This window comes from Felis catus, chromosome B1 (assembly GCF_018350175.1).
Source record: "Felis catus isolate Fca126 chromosome B1, F.catus_Fca126_mat1.0, whole genome shotgun sequence".
Taxonomy (NCBI): domain Eukaryota; kingdom Metazoa; phylum Chordata; class Mammalia; order Carnivora; family Felidae; genus Felis; species Felis catus.
In genome coordinates this window covers 184,401,012-184,426,783 of record NC_058371.1, presented here as the reverse complement: position 1 = coordinate 184,426,783, position 25,772 = coordinate 184,401,012, and the positions used below count along the sequence as shown (strand labels likewise).

Here is a 25,772-nt window from a genome sequence, read left to right as displayed (position 1 = left end):
TCGCTCGCAAACAGGAAAGACAACCTTTGATAAAACAAGAGCGTTCTACACACACAGTAGGCACACGAGAAAGAGCATGGGCTGCAGGTGTTACCCAGAACTGATATAAATACAGCCCCAGAGTAGTCAGAAGCCCCGAAACCATGCGAACATCACGGGGGGCCAAACTCTGAGCACGGGATCCCTGGCGAAGAGCCTCCTTCCACCTTTATATCTGTAAATATTCATGGTTACCAGAAATAATCCCTCTCATAGGGAGGACTCTATTTTTTTTGCCTCCTTGGGGAACATGCATGGACCTTAGGACTTTGTATGAGGACAGCAGTAACTATGAAAAAGGAAAAAAAAAGCCACTTCCCAGAAGTCAACAGTATAAAAATAATTTTTATTTACTACTGTAAATAAAGTAGTGCAAAGAGTAGTTTGGACCCACAATATTGCATTACTGATTTATTTACTACCTTAGCAGCATACAGCATACAGTCTGCTCTTCCTCTTTCCCCCCCAACCCCCCCCCCCTCTCTCTCTCTCCTCTCTCTCACACACACACACACATGCACACACACACACACACACACACACCCTCACACAAACTCAGGCAGGCATAAGGGGTAGGGATGGAACTATGAGCTAAAGGCTTATTTCCTGCATATTCCCCTGCTGCCGGTCTATTCTAATGGGTAATTCATGGAGAAGACTACAGTTAAATACTAAGGATTTTCTAAATGTTATTTTATGGAGTTGATTGAAAAGTAAACGATATCCAACAATGTCATTAAATGATTCGGAAGCCCGACCCTAGAAAAATCCAAGGAGAAAAATGTAAACCCATTTACAAAGCCATCACCCTCCCTGCATTTCCAGCCATAACCTATTTATTTCAAGGTGCCTTAGAACCGCCGGGTCTTGGAAGTCAAATTGAAACCCGTCTTTTGGACTTTGAGGAGCCGGACTGTGGCAAACACACATACGGAAATATTCTCTAACTGGTAGACAAGTCACAATTTTCTGTTCTTTAATAACAGGGAATGAACAGGGGCTAAGATTTTTTTAAATGCATCTCAACGTGTAAGGATTCAGATGGGCCACAGGGCAAACTCTGACTCCCCATACACACATCCACAGTGACCCAATTAACCTCCTCAACAGGCCCCTGTGATCGGGAGTCTCCTTGTATCTGGCTGATAACCTTTGGTTTAGCCACTGCCTGCTCTGGGTACTTCCTCCTAATTTGATTAAAACAAACAAACAAAAGACACCAAGTGCAAAATTCGCATCCAGTTGACATGTATGTAAGGTGTTTATCAGTATAATGCCCTAGCCCCAGCTTTCCAATACCAGCTGTTGGAAGGACTGTCTCTCATCGGGAGAGACCTGGAGCGCACAGTTCACTCTCAAGGCTCTGTGTTATTAGTGACCGTGGGCTGGTCCTGAGCGGAGGCATCTGCAGCTGGAGTCACAGCCGGACTGGTGGACGGGGCCGTGGGGTCTGAGGAGGCCCGGGCTGGTGTGGGACGGGAACCACTGGCTGCAGAGACACATGTACGACAGGTGTTGAATGTTTAAACCAGTGTGTGCAGGACACGCAACCACACCTAGACCCTAGCAAGCCAGGAGAGAAGCTTCTAGTCCAGTGGCCCTGACTTGATAAGTAACTTTACGCCCGTTACGTAGGTTACTCGGACTTTGGTGTCCCTTCTGTAACATGGCAGACTGGAACAGATGTGCAAAGATCTCTGCCGTTCTGACCTCCTGGGATGCGAAGTTCTGCATTTGTATTGTGACTTCCAGGCAGATATTTTAGTTAGAAAGAAAGAAAGAAAGAAAGAAAGAAAGAAAGAAAGAAAATGAAAGAAAGAAAAAATGAAAGAAAGAAAGAAAGAAAGAAAAGAAAGAAAGAAAATGAAAGAAAGAAAGAAAAAAATGAAAGAAAGAAAGAAAGAAAGAAAGAAAAGGAAAGAAAGAAAGAAAGAAAAGGAAAGAAAGAAAGAAAGAAAGAAAGAAAGAAAGAAAAGAAGGAAGGAAGGAAGGAAAGAATAACAACTCTCTGTGTCTATTTTTCCCGGTCTATGCTTCCTGTGGTCATCTCTCTCTCTCTCTCTTTTTTCTTTCATGGCATTGATGTAATGTGAGCCATGAATTAATTATACCAGTCAATCAGAAAGGAGTGTTTGTTTTATTCACATTCTTATTCCAGTTGGATGATGTACCAAATTTGGTTTGAATTGTGTTATTTAGATAAAATGTGGATAAGTTTCGGAAATCGTGACTACTCGGTTTAATTATCTACCTTTAGTAAGGAGGCTAAACCACCATAAATGTTAGGGAAGCTTATGAAGTTTTCTACTTTATGTCAGCGCTTTTCAAATAGGGCAATTTTTTAAAGCTTATTTGTTTACTTTTCAGAGACAGAGAGAGAGAGGAGAGAGAGAGAGAGAGAGAGAGAGAGAGAGAGAGAGAGAATCCCAAGCAAGCTTCATGCTGTCAGCGCAGAGTCTGACCCGGGGCTTGATCTCACAAGCGTGAGATCATGACCTGAGCCTAAATCAACAGATGAATGCTTAACTGACTGAGCCACCCAGTCGCCCCTCACATAGGGCAATTGTGATTCCCAGAGGACAGTTGGTTATATCGGTAGACGTTTTTGGTTGTCACAACTGGAGGGCAGGCTGCTGCTAATAGACAGTGGGTAGAGGCCAGGGATGCTGCTAGGAGTCCTACAATGCGTGGGGTAGCCTGCCTGGAACAAAGAATGATCCAGCTCCAAATATCAGTGGTGCTGAGGCTGGCATACTTTGCTTTACAAACTGAGGCTGAGAGGTGTCCTGGTTACGAAGACTGTAGTCTCTGGCCACTGGCCACTCGGGAACTCTCCTTCATCAGTTATGTGACTTGGGCAAATTACCTTCTCTCCTTCTGCCTCTAAAACATGGGGGAAATAAAAGGATCTATACCACGCTAAGTTGTTATAAGGATTAAATGAGCTAGTGTATATAAAGTGCCCAGACGGGTCTGGCATGCCGAGGTACTCAACAAATGTTACCTATTAATACTAGTGATCGTATACCTGTTTTACCCTCGAAACGTGTTTTAAGATTTATTACTTTCAGGGACAGGTCTTATAGGACTGATAAAAGAGTTGGTGCATTTGTTTCTAGGAGCCCTCCCCAGGAGCCTCTGAAAACAGCAGAAACTTTGAAGCCAGAAAGACCAGGACTTACACGACTCTGACATTTATACCAGATGAGTGATCTTAAGCTAGTTATGTAGCCTCTCTGAGCTGTGGTTTTTTCATCTGTGATATGGGGGTAGCAGTTTGCAGGCGCGTGTGACATATGGTTAACACAGGGGCCATCGTTTGTGCAAACTGCTAGCTTGTCTTTAAGTAGTGATCTTAATCATGCTCAGCAATCCTGGAGTCTTATACCGTCTTCAGTAGGTGGGACCATTTTTAGAAGTTCCCAGTGTCCATCCTGAAATGTATCAACTTGAAAAAGCTGCCACCACACTGACAATCTGACTTCTAGATAGACTCGTCAAGAGTTTCACCGCCAAGAGACCGTTCCACGAACTTTCGGAACGAGCTCCAAACCCTCTGGCTTTTCTGGATATGGAAAGGAATTCTCCTAGGGACCCTTTCCAACACCTACAGAAGATCTTGTGAATCCGGAGATGGTTTTGAAAGAACAGGACAGTGGTGGTGGTTGGTGGGGCGGGGAGGACCCAGGGTATTGCATGATGATGGGACGTTTCTAGGCTAAAGCCAAAACTCTGGTAGATGATCTAACCATAGCTGGGAACATGTGGCCCAGTGACGTGGGACAAAGACCATTTGCTGGAGTCAGGAGACCCGGCCTGGGCAAGTCTCATTTATCTGCCATTAGCAGGGGACTTCAAGGTAGGTACTGAATGGCAGCTATTTTAGTCCTAAAATGCTTAAATCTCATAGGCCTCAGTTTCCTCATCTGTGAACTGAAGGGCTTGGATCAGATGGTGTCCCAGACCCCCTTAGGCCCAGAGATTGATCTCTGAGGAAGTTAACAAAGTACTAAAGCATGCATTTTTTCCTTTTCAAGCTCTGGGGGGGGAAAAATGTTTAAATCACCATGGTAACAAGAAAAATCAGCAATCAGTTTTCTGATTAAAACAAAAAAGTGCCAGTGTGTAAATGTACAAGGAATGCATAATTAGCATTGCCACACTTTAAATCTTCTCGTAAGAGCATAATGAAAATGCTCGATGTTTCTACAGTAAATTTGTTATTATCCATGCGAGAACTCTCCCCCCCCCCCCACCCAGGGGTTTGCAATCACTGGACAAGCCCCCCACAGCCCATCATAATTTTAAAGTGGTCTCTTCGTCTCTGCTCACCTGAAATGTGTGCTAATTTGATTACCGGGCTGGAATCAAGGTAACCAGGAAAATGAGTGTGCCGTTTCAAATATCACAGAGACTATTCCAGCACCAAATAGAAATGGTTTCTGTATTACTTGCTGCTTGGGGGACCGTGTTCTATACACTAGTGAGGCTACTCAAGAGCTGGCCCTGAGCGGTGTAGACCCAGGGGTTGACACCCTGCAACCCACAGGCCAGATGGGGCTCACCGCCTGTTTTTGTATGGCTTGCAATCTAAGAATTGTTTTTACCACTGTCAGTGATCGAGCAAAAATCAAGAGGGGAGTAATATTTCATGACATGTGAAAGACAGATGAGATTCAAATTTTCAGGTAAAGTTTTATCAGAAACGAGCCATACCCATTTGTTTCCATGTGTCATCAATGGCTGGCTGCCTTGGCTGTATAATGAAAGTTGAGTAGCTGAGATGGCCCTCAGAGCCCCAAATGCTTACTATTTGGCCTTCATGGAAAAAAATCTGCCAACCCCTGTGGTGGACCATTGTAGGAAAAATGTCTGCTTGCTGGTTGACCAGATGGGAGCATGAAAGAAAGAAGAACTGGAGAAAATATATTGAGCCAGTCCTGAAATGGTAAAATAAAGTTTGCAAAGATGGCGGGGCGCGGGGGGGGGTGGGGGTGGGCGCGAGGAGGGGGTGGGAACAGGCAAGACCTGGAAATCCTATGCTGTGAAGAAGATATAGCCTGCTTCACCTGGGTCTCCAGATCTAGCGAGGCCCGGGACAAGTATACGATTCATGTCATTTAAACCTTTCTTATGAGTAAAGCTACTAGATCAGTGCCAAGGGCAATGAAATCGAAGAAAAGTGAATTCTCACCATTAAGTCGCTCTGACTTTAAGGCTACTAGTTTTTTTCATGAGCACTGCTTTGTGACATTTCACTGTAGTTTTAGCAGCAGCCTCATTAACTGGAAATGGAGAGGACAGGAGAAGAGTAGAAATGACTTAATTCATCTCGTTCATATCATCTTCCTCTTTTGCAAAGACACTGGGCTAACCACGTAGGCAGAAGGAAAGAGTTGGCTTGAATCATGAACGTCTGGAGTAGAATGACATTGGAGTGAGAGGTTAGCCCATCACACCTGGGAGCTGGTAGTTTGTTCTAAATGTCTTGCTCTACACTGCGCATTCTACTGGGACTTGAAGTTCACGGTAACACTGGTAAGGCAGGAGTCTCTGAAATCGTCCCCTCCGTTTTGCCCCTCCGTTCTCTCCTTACCTTCCTTCGAGCAGCCAGCCAGGCTCCATGCTTTCTCTGTCTCAGGGGGGGACCGCAAGCAGGGCAGAAAAGGAAACGGCTCTAGACGTACTTTGCTTGGGGATTTTTTTGTTTTTTCAAAAGCCCGAGTCCATTAAGGCAATTATGCTTGGCGTCCCTGACAGGGGAGAGGCGGAGCACTTCGGAGACTCAGGGAGGCGGGAGAAGGAGGGTCTGGAGCCTGGGAAAGTGGCTGAGCCCTGGCTGTGGGTTGTATTGGCCGCTAAGCCCTCGCCTTGCCCCTTCAGCAATTTCAGAAAGGAAGACCGGGGAGAAAAAAGGTGAAGCAAAGCCGGCGGGACCCCTAGGTGACCAGAAGCTGCAAAGCCCGTGGACTTGGAGAGACAGAGTAGGCGCCTGGCAGCGTGGGTTCAGCTATCAGACTGGCGACAGTGTGAGTGGACCAAGACCCAGGGACCCTTGCACTACCCTGGGGGGCGCTGGCCTCAAGAAAGACTGAGCCACTTGGTAGAACACAAGCTGGGAGGCAACATCAAGTTCAAGGAAACGAGAGACGTGCGATATTTTTCATGTACTCGTTCTGGCTCTCTTCGTGGCCTGGTCGATATCTTTTAGATACTTTCAAAAAGCGTTTTGTGTTTGAGAAAGAGTCTAACAACGTAGAAAAACCCACTGGGCTCTGGGAATCGTGTCTGTTACTGAGATAAAGCACGATGTGTAAGTGCAGGCGCTACCTGAGGTCAAGCTTGGATTGAGGGTGGAAACCCCCGAGGATATTACTCCTCGGGGAGCTACAGCCACCGCTTGTTCACTTCTAAGCACTTTACGTCGTGTTATCTGGCTGTTGGCTTCCCTCAACTGCAACAGGAGGTAGGTGGACCGCTATTTCTGCTATTTTACAGAAAGGGAAACCGAGGCGCACATGGGCTCCCTCCCTTGCCCAAGGTCACACAAGCCAGTGGCAGGGCCAGAATCCGAGCGCATGACTCCCGAGCCCATGCGGTTAGCTACTGTCCCACACGGCTAACCTTCCGGACGCGGGACGATTTAGTGTGGCAAACGCGGCAGAGTGTGGACCATATATCACAGAGCACAGAAACTCAGGAGGGAAATGAAGGTAGTTGGAGCCGAAAGCGAAACGGATGGACGGCTCAATTTAAAAGTTTGACCGTAAATCACTAATGTTGAAAAACAACTAACTGGAAAAATGCAAATCACAAAATGACAAAGATCCCTGACTTACAGCACAATCCTTACACGAGGCTACTTAACGGAGGCTCCCGACTTTCAAATCTGGTCCCTCCTCGCTGTCGGCCAGTGCCCGGGCTTCATTCCTGTGCCTGCTTCCCCACACCTTGGCCACCAGCCTCTACGGGAGGGCGCCCCCTTCCCACCGGGCAGGTCGTGAGACCTCCGGCCCCGGGGGTCACTGGGGAGACAGATGCTTTGTCCTCTCAGCCGTCTTCTCCCCCTGCTCCTGTGTGCCAATTCGTCCCCTGCCCCACTGTCTAGTCACTGACAGAGTACCTTCCTATTTCAAAGTTATTGACAAATTTGCACTTATGGGGAGGACCTTAAAAATAGGAAAATAATTGACTACATATTTTAACTCCTGACAACCAACACTAGTTCTAACAAGGCTAGCAGGTACTACTCAGGGCACATTTTGGAAATACGTGGAGACTTTTTTTTTTTTTTTTTTTTACTTCTAGGCCCTCACTACTCAAAGTGTGGCCCATGGAACAGCAGCATGGACATCACCTGAAATCTTGTTAAAAATGTGGAATCCGGGGCGCCTGGGTGGCACGGTCGGTTAAGCGTCCAACTTCAGCCAGGTCACGATCTCGCGGTCCGTGAGTTCGAGCCCCGCGTCAGGCTCTGGGCTGATGGCTCAGAGCCTGGAGCTTGTTTCCGATTCTGTGTCTCCCTCTCTCTCTGCCCCTCCCCCGTTCATGCTCTGTCTCTCTCTGTCCCAAAAATAAATAAATGTTGAAAAAAAAAAAAAAAAAGAAATGTGGAATCCTACCCCTGGACCTACTGACTCAAGAATCTACATTAAACAAGATCCCTGGGTGATTCATGTGCACATTACAATAAAGAGGTATGGGGCTAGAATTTACATAGTGAAATATGCATCATTTTATTATAATTGGTTTCTTTTTATTTCTCCTTTATATTGCTGTGGGGTATTATTTTTAAAAATATGCCTGGAGGCAGGTTAATTATCGTTCATTTCAAGGTACCCAAAAAATGTGCTACAAAATATTTTTTATCTAAGGCAACAATAGGTCAGAGACACAATGGTAGCCACTGTTTTAAAATACTGCTGACCCTTGAGTAGCACAGGTTTGGACTGTATGGACCCACGTACACAAGTTGGCGTTTGCTTTTAGTAAATACACTACAGCACCATGGAAGTACTTTCTCTTCCTTATGATTTCCTGAATAACAATTTCTTTTCTCTAACTTACTTTAATGTAAGAATACAGCACATGACATATGTAACATATAAGATATGTGTTAATTGACTATGTTACTGGTAAGGCTTCTGGTCAACAGCAGGCAGCAGCGAAGTTTTGGAGGAGTCAAAGTTATCTGCAGCATTTCAGCTCAGGGTAGGTCGGTGCCCCTCACTCGCCCTGTTGCTGAAGGGCCACCTGTATTGCGAGTCTGAAAAAGTGTGAAATCCTGCTGCCCTCTGTCCTTTCTTGGACTTTGTTTTGTGATTTGGGGCAGACCACTTCATCTACGTGGCCTCAGTCTGTCCATCTGTGAAATGAAGGGCGTAGAATTAAATGAACTTTAAGAGCCCATCCAGACTCGTCCAAGGCCAGCAACAGGGAGGGAGGTACGCACAGGAAGTGAAAGAGTTTGCAAATAAATGAAGAACATGTGTAAAAGAGCAAAGGGAAAAAAAAATATCAAAGGGCAGGAGGGACAGGGAGGCGAGAATGTGGAGAGACTGATAATGAAGACAGGAAGATAGGAAAAAGAGACAACTTCCACCAGCCCATGAATTTTCATGGCTACCAGCTGGCATAAAATCATAAAGACAATTTTCAGCTCCTCTCACGGAATTGCATTTGTAATAATCATAACAATATTTCTGCAGAGTAAAACTGACAAAGATAATTTGAAATGGAAAACACTGACAAGATGCAAAATAAATGTGCTCTACCTGGCAACAAATTTAGGGACGGGACAGAATTTGCATGAGGAAAATTTATAAGCCGGCATACAACGGGGCAGCAAATCTGGATGGGCTTTTGATGGCTCCTTGTTAACCTCCTCAGGTAAATCAGAGGGAAGTGATTCTGCATTAGCCTCTCGCGACAGTGACTTCCTTCCCACCATCGAATCTGTGGTGGAATGCACTCCTTTCGCTTTTCATTATCTGCTACATGAATAATGGTTGAGCAAATGCTCAAGTGCTCAAATGCCATGTCCAGTCCTAATTTATCCATTTGTAGATGTCCCTCCTGGTCTTCGTGAGACATTATGTCCTTCTGCGGTCATCCAAGATGGCGGGAAATTATAATTCTCCACGGTCAGAGGTTTGCAAATTTGAGCACCTACTAAGTGTGCGATATCCTAAATGATGCACGAAATCCTGCCTCTGATTCCTCTTACGGTTTGACGGGGGAGATGAACGTAATAGCTCACATTTACCGAGAGGGTTTTATATGCCAGATAAATATAACAGCTCAGATGAAGCACAGTAGTCATTTTGGTAAGTGTCATGCGTATTTTTTTTCACTGGACCCTTCTGACATCCCTGGGAAATCGCTACTATTATAACCTAATTTTATTGTTGACAAATTGGGAGATCAGGAAGGTGAACCAATGCACCGTAAGTCACACAGCTAATGAGTAGCCAAGCTTGGACTCCAAAGCCCAAAGAGACGCCAAGGCGGTGTCCGTCTCTTTAACTACGGTCCTACGCCAGCTCAGACAAATAACAGTGACCAGTGGAAATCACGCTAACCTAAATGCTCACTTCACATTCCTCTTCGGCCCCTCCTTCTGACTCCATGTGGCTGGGTATTTTTATTCATCATGAGCGTTTGTTTATCATCCCACACATCTGATTCCTTGACTGGGATAAATACGAAGAATTCATACTGGAGGGGGCTTCAGATCTGGATTTAAGGCAACAGACGCAGAGTATCTATAGTGGATGTATTTTCAATGGGAGAAGACCTTTTAGTTCAGTATCTTAAGCTTCTTACTGAAAAAAAAATCCTCGCTTACTTTGACAAATATAACAAAAATTGGGACCTTCCATCCGCCAGAGATTATAGTATAACCTTGGGGGAAACCTCCACCCTACGAATGACCAACCTAATGAAAGGAAGTAGCATAGTCAAGGGCGTGAGGAGGAAGAGTGTCATCTTCTTGGTAGGTGAAAAGAATCCCTACGTTTTTATATTGCCCTGGCTTCTTATAAATCTTTACCTGAAACAGACTGGAAATACTGCACAGTCCAGGCGATCAATACAGACAGCAAGAAGGTTCCCAGAAAGTAGATCTGCAAAATCCAAAGCATGAATCAGATGACTGACAAAAGGCAGGGACCCCCGTGGGCAGGGCCGGGAGACATGGCGCCTACCAGGGCGGAGTGCAGCACGGCACCCCAGATGAGCCTCAGGTGAAGGTAAAGCCAGGCCAGGGAACAGGGGCTGAAGGACTCCTCGCTACTTTGGCTCCAGCACCTGTGGGACAAAAAGCACGGGGCATCCGGATGTACTGGCAAACTTCGGTGGCATTACTCATGACCCACATTATCAGACCCTCACACCCGCCTCCTGCTTTGGGCACGTGGGCCACTCTTGAGATGCAAGACAAAGAAATGCAGCCAGTTCTAAAGGGCTTGGGTCTGCCCTGAAATTCCAGGATCCTGGCAGAAACCTCAGAAAAAAAGAGTCCTGTCCTTAATAAAAAAGCGAATGGGTCAAAGAGGACCCTGAAGCAACGAGCTACCAGAGCGATACTTCTGTCCGAGCGCCTGTCCAAAGTCTGGACGTCGGACTGCTTCTCTATTTGCTGCAAGGCGTGGTCTAATCGGACACGTTAGTCTTTCCACCCTCATGGGAAACCCTGGTCCGCACTTTGACTTCAGATCAAGCACATTCTGTATGGTAAGCTTCAGACAGGGAAATTGTTTGGGTCCAGCTGAGTGCTCTCTAATCGAAACAAGTCCTGAGCCCTTTATATAACAGCTGCCATTACATAATAAAAGAAAGCCTAACTTTTACCAAGAAGTAAACGCCACCCAGACTCCATGGTATTAAAGAGGCTCTGGGGGCGCCTGGGTGGCGCAGTCGGTTAAGCGTCCGACTTCAGCCAGGTCACGATCTCGCGGTCCGGGAGTTCGAGCCCCGCGTCGGGCTCTGGGCTGATGGCTTGGAGCCTGGAGCCTGTTTCCGATTCTGTGTCTCCCTCTCTCTCTGCCCCTCCCCCGTTCATGCTCTGTCTCTCTCTGTCCCAAAAATAAATAAACGTTGAAAAAACAAAATTAAAAAAAAAAAAAAAAAGAGGCTCTGAACTCACCTTTCATACAGTTCCTGAAGGATGGAGATGTTATTAGAATGGATAGTTGGGTCAATTTCCAAGAAATCCAAAATATGATGTGGGATTATAGCACCTTCCTCAATTAGCAGAGCCAGGTTAAAAAATCCCTGAAAACAAGCCACAGACCAAACTCATCAACTCCTTATAATAAAACCCCAGACACATGCCCTTCATCAAATGTAAACTTTTACAACCTCTAGATTTTTTTTTTTCAGTCCCTCAAGCCAGATGTTTTTGTCATCCTCATTGATGGATTGTTTCCCTAAATATATGCATCTGAGAAATTTATTTGCAGGCGAACCAGGAGGCTTTCAGGGAATGCTGTGTCCCATCTGCCAGAAACCAGTCAACCAGGGGACTCTGTCCTTTCCTGTTCATTCTCTCAAGACAGAACTCACTGGAAAACGTGCCCTTGTATCATCAACAAACCAAAATACCAAGTTGAAGGCAATGTCTATCACTTACAGATCATGCCCTGGGACTCCATCAGCATGTCGGAAATCTAGCAGAATGCTTTGATGGCTGGGGGTGCTACTCCCGACTGACATGCTAACATAGTCTCTCGTGCACACAGTCAGCTACGGGGGTTTGTCTCTGCTCTCTTAGGCCCATGCGGAGAACCTTCTCTCGTGATCCTCTTGGCCCAGCTCCTCCCAAGTACATTTCCCTACCTCTTCCTTATATGCCTTGGTCTTGACCCTCAGAGGTAGGACCTGCTTCACTGGGCTGTGCAGATGCAATTAAAAAACCCAGCAGAGTTAAGAGCCTGACAGTACAGATGCTTCATAAAGTATGGAGGCTACCACACTGCCTGGAGGAGAAGCCCTGACCATCATGAGCTGAGCACGTGGCCGGACCAAGAAATAAACGAAAAACAATGGGTAACGTACCATTAGGGATTTACGAATGGAACTGGATTGTGGCCCTTCAAAGAATTCATGGTCATGTTTTAACGACTTATATCCTCCCTTCCACCTTTCCTTTCAGTTGCCATTGATAAGGATCTCAATGAAAATCACCCAACAGGTTGTATACCCTAAGCCTCTCACTGCTATCCCATGCAATAATCATGATAAAGATAACAGCAGCTAACATTTTCTTCCCTTTTCATTTTTTAAAGTTTTTACAAAATGGTTGAGAGAGTGGGGGGGAGGGGCAGAGAGAGAGAGAGAGAGAGAGAGAGAGAGAGGATCCCAAGCAGGCTCCCTGCTGCCAGTGCAGAGCCCGACATGGGGCTCAAATCCATGAACCGTGAGATCATGACCTGAGCTGAAATCAAGAGTCGGACGCTTAACTGATTAGGCCACCCAGGTGCCCCCAGCTAACTTTTTCTTAGTGCTATTATATGTGAGACATTGTTCTGTTTTACATATACTTGATGTTCATAACAACAAATTGAGATAGGTACTATTATCTTCTCTACTTTATAGGTGAGAAAACGGGGGCGCAGAGAGGTTAAGGAACTTGCCCAAGGTAACACAGCCAGACAGGGGCATGAATTGGGATTCAAATGCAAGCAGACGAGGTCCAAATCTCAAATCTTAACTTCCACTATGCTGCTAAATAAGCCCTAAATAGATGAAAGTGTTGTGTCTTTAAGATGCACACACAACACACACACACACACACACACACACACACACACGAACAGAATATAGAATATCTCTCCATTCTTTAAAAGGAAGGTACTCTTTTTATTATTATTTTAAAGAGAGAGAGAGAGTGCAAGAAGGGGAGAGGGGCAAAGGCAGAAAGAGAAAGAGAAAGAGAAAGAGAAAGAGAAAGAGAGAGAGAGAGAGAGAGAGAGAGAAAGAGAGAGAGAATCGCCATGTGGGGCTCCATTCCATGACCCTGGGGTCATGACCTGAGCTGAAATCAAGAGTCAGACACTCAACTGAGCGAGCCACCCAGGTGCCCCTAAAAGGAAGGTACTCTTAAAACTTGAACTATTAGAAAAAAAGAAAAAAAATCACTTTATATAATTTTAATGTCTCTTGGAAGAATAACAAAATTAAAATAAATGGGAAAATAGACTAGAGAATATTTGTATGCAGTGTAATAGCTTAAGGTTCATTATCTACCGGGCAAATGTATAAAGAACTAATTACGACATAAATTAAAAAAAAAAAAAACAGCATCAAAAATCCAAGAGATAAATAGGCAAAGAATAAGACAAGAGAATTCACATAAATATCAAGAGTAAATGATCATAAAGTATATGTAAAAGTGTCCATTACCACTAGTAATCAAATAAATGCAATGTAAAACAGTAAGGAAGTTATCAACTTATAATTATTTAATTAGAACAATTAAAAATGAAGTCGTGAACATATCAGTGCTGACAAGATTTTAATTCCTTTCCTACACTCAACCACTGCTTGCTAAGGTATTCCTTGAGAAACCCTTTCAGAAAACAAGTCAACAATACGCTCTTATTATGTAACCGTGAACCCATTTTGACTGTTTGTCTCAGCAACACTAGCCCCCAGATTACAAAGAAATTGTTCAAGTGGAGACAAAAGATGGAAATACGAAAATGCCCACCATAGCACCCTGTGGCATTGCAACACACAGGAAATGGCCTCCACGTTTTCCTTAATAGACTATTAGTCCCACGAAGGCAACAATATTGTCTATCTTTTTCTCTTACGTCCCCGTCACTAAGAAGTGTCTAAGACATGGCGGGACTGGATAAATATGTGGCGAATCGATGAATAAAATAGCACACGAGAAAAACGTTTCACCAGCTCAGCTCAACAGAATATGGGGCGGTGGTTAAGAGTAATTAATAATGACAGAGACTCCGCAATAAAATGCACACATTCCTACAATGTGTGAAAAGAGATGGGTTTTTAAGTGGCATGGGCAATCTTGCTAAGGTCACAGAGAGACGGGGTTGGAAGGGGACAGGAAGACAGGACGGAGTAAAGCCCCTGCCGTGGAACTGTGGCTGCATCCCTTAATTTTTATTTTGCTTTAAAACTATCTTTTAATGTTTGTATAACATTGTTTTTCCAAAAACATAAATCAGAATTGGGGGAAAAAACTCCCCTGAATTTGAGTGACAACAGACATCACCTAAGGGAGTTTGGCTCTATAATGAGGGCTTTTACCACCAACTCCTAGTTCATTCCAGAAGAAATAATAATAGAAAAGATCATGCCCATTGAGTGTACTCAATGCTGCACTCAGTGCTTTACATTAAACATTTTTTTTAATGTTTATTTCTTTTTGACACAGAGAGAGAGACAGAGTGCGAGCGAGGGAGGGACAGAGAGAGAGGGAGACGCAGAATCCAAAGCAGGCTCCAGGCTCTGAGCTGTCAGCACAGAGCCCCATGCGGGGCTCTAATCCATGAACTGCAAGATCATGACCTGAGCCGAAATCAGAGGCTTAATCAACTGAGCCACCCGGGTGCCCCTACGTTAAACATTTCATCTTCATAACCTATGAGGTAAATACCTCCACCTTCCAAATGAGAAAACACAGACTCCGTGATTCAGTGACTTGCCGTGTATGAATAGCTATGAAGCGATAGAGATGTGGGATTTTAACCCAAATAAAGAAACACTCAGGAGCACCTGGGTGGCTCAGGTGGTTGAGTGTCTGACTCTTGGTTTCAGCTCAGGTCATGATCCAAGGGTTGTGGGATCAAACCCCATGTTGGGCTCCATGCTGCATATGGAACCCACTTGGGATTCTCTCTCTCTCTCTCTCTCCTTCCCTCTCCCCAGTTTGTGCACACTCTCTATAAAAAGAAGAAGGAGGAGGAGGAAGGGGAGAAGAAGGAGAGGAAGAGGAGGAGGAGGAGAAGGAGGAGGAGGAGGAGGGAGAAAGAAACACTTGATGTAGTACCTCTTTTAAAAACACAAAGCAAAAATTAAGATAGGCATAAGTTTCCAGCATTTTCTCTATAATCAGACCCCAGAGCGCAACACCAGAAAACTGGTGTATAAGAAGGTAACAACTATTGCAACTTCCATCGTGAAAATGACCCTGAGATCCTCACAGGAGAATTCTGATTAGCAGGTGTCGAAGGAGTGAGGCAAACAGAGGATCACCATTAGCACATTAGCCACATTAATCACTGTTGCGGGCAAGATCTACTAAAGGATGCTGAGATTAGCGGACAGAAATTTGAGGAGGAACAGAATATTTGCAGAGTTGCAAGCTCTCTCCCCAAGATATATATATAAATTAGAAAGAGAAAAATACCAACTTTACCGGGGAGCACCCCGGAAGAAACCACCTTAACCAAGTGACTGAGATCAGCCTCACTAGTAATGAGCTACACCGACACTACATATGTCTCAGACGATACACTGAGGACACATCACTTCTGTGCTTTCCTTGCTCAAGATGCAGAACTTCATTCTATTCATGAGGAAACAGAAGACAGAGCCCAATCGAGACGCACTCTACCTAATACCCAACCAGTGTTCTTCGTAAGTATCAAGGTCATGAGAGACAAAGAAAGACTGGGTGACTATTACCCATTGAAGACTAAAGAAATACGATAAATAAATGCAATGTAGGGCCCTGGATGGGATCCTGGAACAGAAAAAGGACATTGGTGAAAAAATAAGTGAAGTCCAGGTAAAGCCTGAAATGGACTGAATGGTACGGAACCATCAATGGCTTCTTAGATTGAGAACGGTATTGTGGTTATATGAGATATTCACATTAGGGGAAGCTGGATGATTCGTATATAGCAACTCTCCGTACTCTTGTTGAAACTTCTCTATAAATGTAAAAACATTCCAAAATAAGAAGTTTCCCCCCCAAAAAAGTCACCAAGAGCAAATTCCTGACACCGAATCGGTGGCCCAGCCAAATAAACAAACCACTTCTCATTTTGACCACACTTCCAATTTCTTCAGCTTCCATGCAGTGAGTCAGTTTGATGGGATCTGGAAGAAAGAATTCTTGGATTTGGAGCCAGAAGATCTGGGTTTCGGATCGGACTGCTTCGGCCTGGCCTTGAGCAATGTATCGCCTTGTTGCAGTCTTACCCTCTCAATGAAATGGTTATAATAATCCCCCCTTCATGAGACTGCTGTGATGATGGTATGGAAACCACAGTAGGTGCTCAATAAACGTTCACCATTACGGTTCATGCCTTCACAGAGCTATGAAAATGGATGAGGAATGACTTTGTGAACTGGGAAGAAGATAAAGATGGGGGGGGCGGCTTGTGAGGACTTGAGGCCTTGCAACCTCACAAACAGGCATCACCAAGAGCCCGTTTCTGTTGTTTACCTGTGAGTCTCCATCCAACGCGGCTTGGGCGTACATCTGCACAGACAACTCAAGGTCTTGTGACTGGTTTTGGTGGCCATAGTAGTAAAGGTCTCCCATTTTCAGATATGCTGCAGGACAGAAAGCACAGGCCCATTTGTGAAGTGGTTTTATTTCAGACCGACATTTTCAATGGTTGGCCCAGTTGCGTGACGGAGAGTTTTTCCTACCAGAATGTGAATACATGACATCATTGTTTCCTTGGTGTGCCAGGAAGGAAAAGAAGAGAAAAGAGAAAAGAAAAGAAAAGAAAAGAAAAGAAAAGAAAAGAAAAGAAAAGAAAAGAGAAAAAAGAAAAAAAAGAAAAGCTTTTGTACTGAGCATCACCATTTCTAGGCACATATTTGTGCTTTGCCAGGCAGCTGTCCCGAATGGGTCTGTGAAAATCCCAGTCTGCAACTTTGCAGCCCAATTGGCCAAGATTGCTCTGGGCACTTTATTTCACATCTGAAATTCTGCTGCCTGGGTTCGATGACTGATGGGTATTTCTTTACTCTGTTCAAGCCATATATTTTATTTTCTCCCTCCGGAAAAAGTTTTGTTTAACAGCGTATGTATCATTCAATGTCTAGTCAGAAAAATAGAATCTATGTCAAGTAGTTCAAAAGATGGATTTCAACACTGAGGATTAGTTGCCAGGGTGTTGGAAGAGCTGAAAAGGCAAATGGAGGAACAACCGACAATCCAGAGAACAGGAATGCAGGAAACTACTCGCATCCCTAGATCTGGAGGCCAGCTGAGACCACAGAGGCTGGATTGCCAGGCAGGAGCTGGAACCATAAACGTGCGGCCATTGCTGGAGACACAGCCCAAAGGAGAGAGAGAGAAGAGCAGAAATACTTGGGCTTCTCACCAGCACTCTCATTGGCTAAAACTAATCAGATGCCCCGGGGCAAAGGAGTCTGGGAACTGTAGTTCCTGGGGATCAGCCCCCTACTACACAGAGCAGAGTAGAGGAAGACAGGGATACATCTGAGGGCAAGAAAAGCAAACGACTGGCCCAGAGAATCTCTCCAAAACAACTTTCTCTTTGGGCCTCTCACCAACTCTGAAGAAATGGTAGGTTCAAGTATTCAGGGGACCACGGACAAGGAGAAGCGCATGGCTTGAGGCTGACGGCAGCCTCATGATCTTAACAGCAGAGATTTTTCACACTCTTTTCTAATTGTTTAGAAATATCATACTTCACATAGAGCTGTTAGATGGTCCCGGTTACTAAAGACTAAAAGCTCCCAACGCTTCAATTTAGCACCCATTTTTCTATACATACCAAACGAAGGAGCACCGATTTGAAAAACAGAGAAATTATAGTATCTCCAAACACAATTCACGCTCAAATATCTCTTGGCCAGATCCTAAGGGGGTGAAAGGGGAGAAAAAGTGAATTCATTAATATTTCAGCCAAGTGACTGATTTTGCCTTCCTACAACCCAATTCATTATCCTTAACCTTAGAGCTTCCATTCTGAGAAGAATACATTTACTTACTGGCCTCTCCTCACAGATGTGTGCTAAATTTGTCTGTGACACTTCAATTCCAGTTTCTGCTGCTAAAACATAATACAGCAAAGCTTCGTGCCTAAAAATAGATGATTAATAATAAATTTCATATAGTGGCTCTTACTAATATTCACAGAGAGCTTTATATTCAAGCATAAGAGGGCACAAAATAAGCAGTTTTTTTAAAACCACAAAATCATGAGTTTGTTGTGTGTGTGTTTTTTAAATAAATACTGTTGTTAAAAATACTGCAGGCACTGATTTATTTTCTACCTTAAAGGCTGAACTCACAGATAAGGGTGGAGAGCTAGTTGATGCAACAGCTACCTCTACTGGCCGAATGGTATATGGCATGCTGGCTGGGTTGTCTCTTAGCCTTTGGTCCTTGAATCCGTCCATCCCCGCTTAGAAGAGGTAAGCGGTATGTACAAAAAGCCCGGTTTTGTGAAAGGCTTCATGGGGCTTAGGATTCTGAGCAAGCTTAATTAAAGCTGAGCTTTTGTGATGCATGAGAAGTTTGGCCGAGGAGAGGCAGTTGACAAGGGGCTGGATACCAATGGCCAAAAACACAGAGGAAAGAAAATAAATGCTCGATACTGCTCATAACTGAATGATCGCAAGACCATGAGACGTGACTGTTCGCCTGTCGAAAGATTGGCACAAGATTCACAATACAGAGTAGCAGCATGGGTTTGGGGGAACAGACGGATTCCTACAGCCGCTGGTTGTGGGAGGGCTGGTTAACCCAATGGTTAAATGCGGGAAGTCTTAAGAATGCCCACACCATTCAGCCAAGAGTTTTCCCCTTGTAAAGCTTTGTTCTAAAAAACCAGAAACACGTGTAAAGATTCTGTGACCACAGAGTTCACGGGAGACCTGTTTATATGAACAAAAAACAACACTGGAAGCAACTTAAGTATCTGAAAATCAGTGAGTAGTTAAATTACCCCACAGCGCAGCCACTTTCAGATGAGGCCGTTAAAAATGATGTTGTAGAAGAGGATTCAAAAACGTGGAGAGATATTTATGCGAAATTTTCCTTTCGGTTAAAAAAAAAAAGAGGGTAGGATGAAAAACAGAGCAATTCCATTTTTGTAAAACAGAAATAAAACCAAATGTATCCATTCATATACACACACATGCAGATGCATGTATGGAGAGGAAACAAATAAAACTTAAAAATTATCGGGGCGCCTGGGTGGCGCAGTCGGTTGAGCGTCCGACTTCAACCAGGTCACGATCTCGCGGTCCGGGAGTTCGAGCCCCGCGTCAGGCTCTGGGCTGATGGCTCGGAGCCTGGAGCCTGTTTCCGATTCTGTGTCTCCCTCTCTCTCTGCCCCTCCCCCGTTCATGCTCTGTCTCTCTCTGTCCCAAAAATAAATAAACGTTGAAAAAAAATTAAAAAAAAATTATCTATCAAAATGGTAACACCACGGGGGCGCCTGTGGCTCAGTCGGTTAAGCATCCGACTTCCGCTCAGGTCATGATCTCACAGTTCGTGGGTTCGAGCCCCACGGCTGGCTCTGTGCTGACAGCTCAGAGCCTGGAGCCTGTTTCGGATTCTGTGTCTCCTCTCTCTCTGTCCCTCCCCCACTAACGTTCTGTCTCTCAAAAATAAATAAAATGTGTAAAAAATAAAAAAAAAAAAAGGCTAATAGCACTTATCCCTAGGTGGTGAGAACCAAATCATTTTATTTTCATCTTTTTACTTGTATGATTTTCTCCATTTTCCTTGTGTTTCTCAGCTTATGAGTAAAATTTTATTTTAGCCATATATAGTTGTTTCTAAAGCTTATTTTTCATTCTAAGCAGTTGACATTAAGAACTTTTTTTTTTTAACTGCAACTCCACCTAGAAACTGGTTTCTGGGAGGGTTGGGGAAACAAAGGAAGCAGATTCTGAAATCGTCTTTTCTACTCTGCTAAAGCAGCTTCTGGTGGCCCAACCTCTGGGGACAGGGAGAGGTGACTGGGGGTCAAATTAGGACAGTGAGACCTTCAATCAGACACAACGCAGGTCACGGGCCATGTAGCTGCTGAGTGAGCTGATTCTTGGCTTCCCAGACATCCAAGGCAGCCGACCAATTAGCCATGACTCATGCTAAAGAGACACAAGGCTGGCTGAGCAGTGTCCCCTACGTCACAAGCCAGAAAACGAGCCCACAGCACAGAAGACGCCTAGGCATATTCTTACACAGCTTGCAAAAACCACATTTTGGGACAAGAATCTTCAGAACAGACAGACCCCAGATGGAGGGTCTGCAAAGGTGGCCCAGCAGAAAGTCCCCATCATTCTGCAACAGGGACCCATTCCCAAGGTCTTACAATCTCGCATTTCTTTGGAGACGCTTGAAGGCGAACCAGTGCCTGGTTTCCCCCTGGGGATGGATGAGGGAAAGAGAGGTGTAGACTTACTGGCCCAAGGTCAAATACTGGGCCGGATCCCTCTGCTGCTATATGGATGGAATGTGGCTCACATTATTATTAAAATGTAATAAGGGGCGCCTGGGTGGCGCAGTCGGTTAAGCGTCCGACTTCAGCCAGGTCACGATCTCGCGGTCTGGGAGTTCGAGCCCCGCGTCGGGCTCTGGGCTGATGGCTCGGAGCCTGGAGCCTGTTTCCGATTCTGTGTCTCCCTCTCTCTCTGCCCCTCCCCTGTTCATGCTCTGTCTCTCTCTGTCCCAAAAATAAATAAACGTTGAAAAAAAAATTAAAATGTAATAGAAGGATGTTTTCTTTGACAGCACTTTGGGCAGACTGTTAGAATTTGCGGGGGAGGCAGGAGGTTGATGCTTCCTGTAAGAACTGAGTCACTATGACAAACTTCAGAAAGTCAATATCTTGTCTCAAGCTACCTTGGTGGTGGGGAGGGGAGGGAGGGACGAGTTTTACAGGAAGACTTCCACTGTCCAATTAAATGTGTAAGCCAAGAGGAAATTTCACAGAATTCTCAAGCGTTTCCTTTGAGGAAGCACTGAAATCCATCAAAAAGAGAGGTCTAAAAAACACTGATGTCTGTAGAAATGCTGACTGGAAATCCAGCCCCGTGTTCCATCCTGCAGAAGCGATCATCGAAGGCTGGTGCTCTCCTATATCACCGCCATCCATAGGCGAAGCTTAGCACACTCAAGGCCAGACTTGCTCGGCTCATTAAGACTTCTGAGAAACGAACGACACCTTTGCAGAAATCCTACCCACCTTACCTCCCAGTGCTTTGTTCTTACTTAATTGTGTTCCGACACAAACTGCCCAGAGGTATTAATTACAGATATTTCTATAATTATAATCATGGGACAAACATGTCGGCGGCACCTGCTATGGGCAGGACGCCCAAAGGCAAGCCATAGAACCGTACTGCCCTTCCAAGACTTTCTTCAAGGTTTAGGAAGCTAACCAGAGCCTCAGGCTTTATTTCCAATACACCAAAGTGAAATGTCCCCCAGACAGTCATTCTGACAAGGACTGGGGGTGGGGGGGTGGATGCGGAGAGGAGGGGATTTATGGTAAAGAACGAGTTTAGGGGCACATTTGCTATCCCCCCACTTCTGACTCGGCATACACATTTACAGAACTTTTGTAATGATACGTATTAATAATCAATCCTTTAGCTGCTTGCTGTGAACTGTGAATCTGAGTACCTCTGAGCAGCTTCTCAAACAATTACGGTATTTTCTTTGTGCTTTCCTCTGCCGATGCCTGAAGCAGCTTATACTGGATGGATGGAAAAAAAAATCCTGGGATCTTAGTGGAATTCAGGACCCCTGGTCTATTGCAGAAAGGTGAATCTCTTTCAGCTAGAACTTGGCATGCCCCAAGCCCCCCACCCTCTGGCTAACCTCCTGGGTTGAATATTCAGGACATATTTAAGACAACGGACAATAAACCACCTAGCTCACAGATAAAGCACACATAGGGGTAAAGCGGAGAGAAATGAAACATGACAGCCAGCCTCTCCTTAGCTGACTTCTTCTGGTGTCCGAGGACAGCCTCAGGCATGACAACATTATCTTCCGTATTATGCCTATACAGCAAAAAGCCCTCTTCTCAATCATGCTCCTCTTTTAAACTATCCCATATAAATCCTGGAACAACACAGAAAAACACAAGCTCATCAAACTGACACACGTAATTTGAAAATAACGTCCGGAATAAATTCACTCACAGAAAATGAAGGGGGACGGACTTGGGACATTGATGGATGATTGAGTTCTATTGCAGCCAGATAGATGGTACCAAAAAAGCCACCCTGTGGTGTGGGAAGGCCAACAGCCATAGATTTCCTGTTTAACCCCAGGGCAAGTTTTGGGGCTTGGAGAGTGGGGGGAGATACAAGCACTTTGCCTTAACCATACTTTGACAACGATTTTCCCATTGTAATAGATACTAGATGTCCCTTCCTGCTGATAGAAAAAAAAAAAAAAGGCTTTAAATCCAGATTGAAACTTATCTTTTTTTTTTTTTTTAAATTTTTTGTCAACGTTTTTTATTTATTTTTGGGACAGAGAGAGACAGAGCATGAACGGGGGAGGGGCAGAGAGAGAGGGAGACAGAATCAGAAACAGGCTCCAGGCTCCGAGCCATCAGCCCAGAGCCTGACGTGGGGCTCGAACCCACGGACCGCGAGATCGTGACCTGGCTGAAGTCGGACGCTTAACCGACTGCGCCACCCAGGCGCCCCTGAAACTTATCTTTAACAACACTTAGCATCAGCATCAAGATTGGTAAGGATCTGAAGCAGCAAACATATACACATGGTTGGCAGGAGAGCAAACTGGTAAAATCCTTTGGGAAAACCGTTGGCATCATCTGACAAAGTTGAACACGTGCCTGCCCTGTGACTCCACTCCTAAGTTTATATTGCAGAGCGACTTTTCTGATGCATGCCACAATCTACATAAAAAATGTTCATGGCCACATTGTTCTTAAAAACAACAAAAAAGGGAAATGCCAATGTGTGTTAATATAAGAAATGGGGAGCGCCTGGGTGGCTCAGTTGGTTAAGTGTCTGACTCTTTATTTTGGCTCAGGTCACGATCTCACGATTTGTGAGTTCGAGCCCCACATTGGGCTCTGTGCTGGAGCGTTCTGGGCTCGGAGCCTGGAGCCTGCTTCCGATTCTGTGTCTCCCTCTCTCTCTGCCCCTCTCCCACTCGCACTCTGTCTCTGTCTCTCAAAAACAAATAAATGTTTAAAAAAACACACAGAAAAGAAAAAAACAATAAGGCTCAGGATGATGGTTACTTCTGGGCGTAGGGGTGGGGGTAGATTTAATCTGAGAGGGAAATGCAGGCTTCAACAGTTCTTTTTTTTTTTTTTTAATGTTTATTTATTTTTTAGACAGAGAGACAGAGCACGAGCAGGGGAGGAACAGAGAGAGAGGGAGACACAGAATCGGAAGCAGGCTCCAGGCTCTGAGCTCTCAGCCCAGGGCCCGACGCGGGGCTCGAACTCACGGACCGCGAGACCGTGACCTGAGCTGAAGTCGGAGGCTTGACCGACTGAGCCACCCAGGCGCCCCAGAACTGTTCATTCTCTTGTGTAGGGTTATAGGTGTTCATTTTATCATTACGCTTGAGAACTTACGTATATATCACATATTGCTTCATACGCATCAGCCATTATATGACAGAAGAAGAGAAGAACAACTGAACTGGCTTGTGCCACATCTCCAGCTCAAATGCTCAGCTGCTTTCACCTGGATTCTGAACTAACATGCCCCTCCTGACTCTCCCTTCTCTTGACCATCAAACACAGTTGTTTGGTTAAACAGCTCAGAACCCAGCTCTGTCATCTCGGGACCCTCTCCCAAAACTATCAGTAACTCCCCACTCCTCACCAATAAAGTAAAAAGTGTATGACCTGCCATCCAAAGTTCCCTAGAGCGGCGCTTCTTTGGTCTTATTCTATATCACTCCCTTTTACAAATCTCACCTGAAGGCAAACTGGAGGCTTAAAAATTTCTAGATTCATCCAGAATTTTCCTATCTCTTTGCTTTTGTTCCTGCTATTCCCTTCACCAGAAACGCTGTTCCCTGCATGGCAAAGTGGAAGTTCCACCCACCCCTCAAGGCCATATCCTCTGCTACGTCTGTCGTGAAGGCTGACCTAAGTCCCACAAACTGGACGGCATTTTTCCTCCTCAGAATCTTTCATGCTCTTGATACGCTGCTCATGGGTCTTGAGTTATGGTTGTGCTACTTGCCTTCGTTCATACATTCATTTGTTTTTGAGCACTTCCCAGGTACCATCAGTGCTGGGCACTGGGGTATAAGTCACAGGGCGATCAACAAGGGCCATCATGATCCTAATGGGAGTGCGGAGTTAGGTAGGACTTCTGGGCAGAGGAAACAGCATGTTCAAAGATCCAGAGGTCAAACAGAGTACGGGCCATGTGAGTTCAGCATGAGAAGAGGTGAGGCCGCAAACTTCCCCAAGCCCTGCTTGTGGCATCCCCTGAAGCATAGGACGAGATGAGGCACCCTGCATTTAAGTCTACTCCATAAAGTCTGCTGAACTGGACCCAAACTCACAACCAGTGCAGAATACACTTAACTTCCCCCTCCCCTCTACCAAAAGAAAAAAAAAAAATCAATCTCATGCTGTGGCTGAATATTGCACGAAGGACAACAGGTCACAAAAATTAATTCATCTTGACCTTCACAGCAAATTTTAAAATGTGCTACCTGAAACGCTTTTGTGATGTTAAATTCAAAAGCAGGCAAGTAATGTCAGCTATTAATAGGCACTCTCTTTATGGGAAAAACAGTGTCAAACATCTTGGTGTGTGTGTGTGTGTGTGTGTGTGTGTGTGTGTGTGGCGGTGTGGGGGAGTTTACAGATGTGCTCTCTCTGTGGGAAAATCCCTCGCATACACACTTCGGTATCTGAATGCTCTTTTTCCCCTCAGAAGCTTGTGGGGGTGGGAAGTTTGGAGGGTGAGAAGTAGAGAATAAATTAAAGTCAAATTTGGGAGTTTTATGAACTGAAGCTTACTTGGGAGACAAGATGAAACACCAGAAAAATTGTAAGGTGTATCAATTGCAAAATAACAATTTCATTAAATTTTTTTTTCTGATTGTGTAGAGTGAGGTTATAGATAATACGCTTTCACAGGATGATAATGATAAGCATTTCTTTTGGTGCTGTTTTCATTGGATTCCTTTGCCCTGCCTTCTTGAAGATTCTCATTTACCGAACGCTATCTGCTGATTATGTGGGCACCCGTGGACCAACGGAGAAAATTGTGTTCTTTTGGACTCATATTTTAATTTTTAATTAAGGTTCAGATCAGAGTGTGATCTGTGACAGGTCTGGTCTAATATCTTTGAGGCTGTGGACTGATGGGATATGTGCTGATTTGCATGCCCTTGTTAGTTATTACTGAAATACCCAGATCATTTAGGCAAAAAACCAGCCAAGAAAATATGGCCCAATGGAAAAGCAAGACAGAATGGGAGGACTGGCGGAAGAAAACAGAACGATGGATCAGGTGGGTCTGCAGTTTGGAAAGGTGTGCCCTTATTTGTAAAATCAAGGCACAGCAAACGGGGAGCATTTGCAAGTCTTTACGTGCAGTGTCTCATCCCATAGGGTCCAGGATGAGACTTGCTAACTTCATCAGAAGAAAGTCAAAATGGGGAGACTGTTTGGCTATGACATCAGAGGTCTGGTGAGTGAGTTCCAGCAAACCCAGGCTCTCGGCCGTGGAAGATGTGGTAAAATATCAGTGGAAGGATGTAGCTTGAGCCCTAAACACACTGCTCCCTCTTC

General features: G+C 44.8%; 1 protein-coding gene across 12 annotated transcripts in view; it reads right to left on the bottom strand.

Moving 5' to 3' along the window:
- Positions 1–364: 364 nt before the first annotated feature.
- Positions 365–25,772, bottom strand: part of SEL1L3 (SEL1L family member 3) — a 106,021-nt gene continuing 80,613 nt past the window's right edge. For 5 of the 12 annotated variants that reach the window (XM_045056504.1, XM_045056505.1, XM_045056506.1 and 2 more), the window contains 7 exons: positions 17,992–18,082; positions 17,775–17,859; positions 16,466–16,575; positions 11,186–11,313; positions 10,245–10,347; positions 10,091–10,163; positions 365–1,528 (listed from right to left, as the gene is read on the bottom strand). In XM_045056504.1, coding sequence (XP_044912439.1) covers positions 1,395–1,528; positions 10,091–10,163; positions 10,245–10,347; positions 11,186–11,313; positions 16,466–16,575; positions 17,775–17,859; positions 17,992–18,082 — 724 coding nt within the window. In that variant the 3' untranslated portion in view covers positions 365–1,394. Of the gene's footprint in view, positions 1,529–7,750; positions 9,864–10,090; positions 10,164–10,244; positions 10,348–11,185; positions 11,314–16,465; positions 16,576–17,774; positions 17,860–17,991; positions 18,083–23,459; positions 24,456–25,772 lie in introns of those variants that run through there. The other 7 variants (XM_045056508.1, XM_045056507.1, XM_045056510.1 and 4 more) reach the window with 7 other exon arrangements.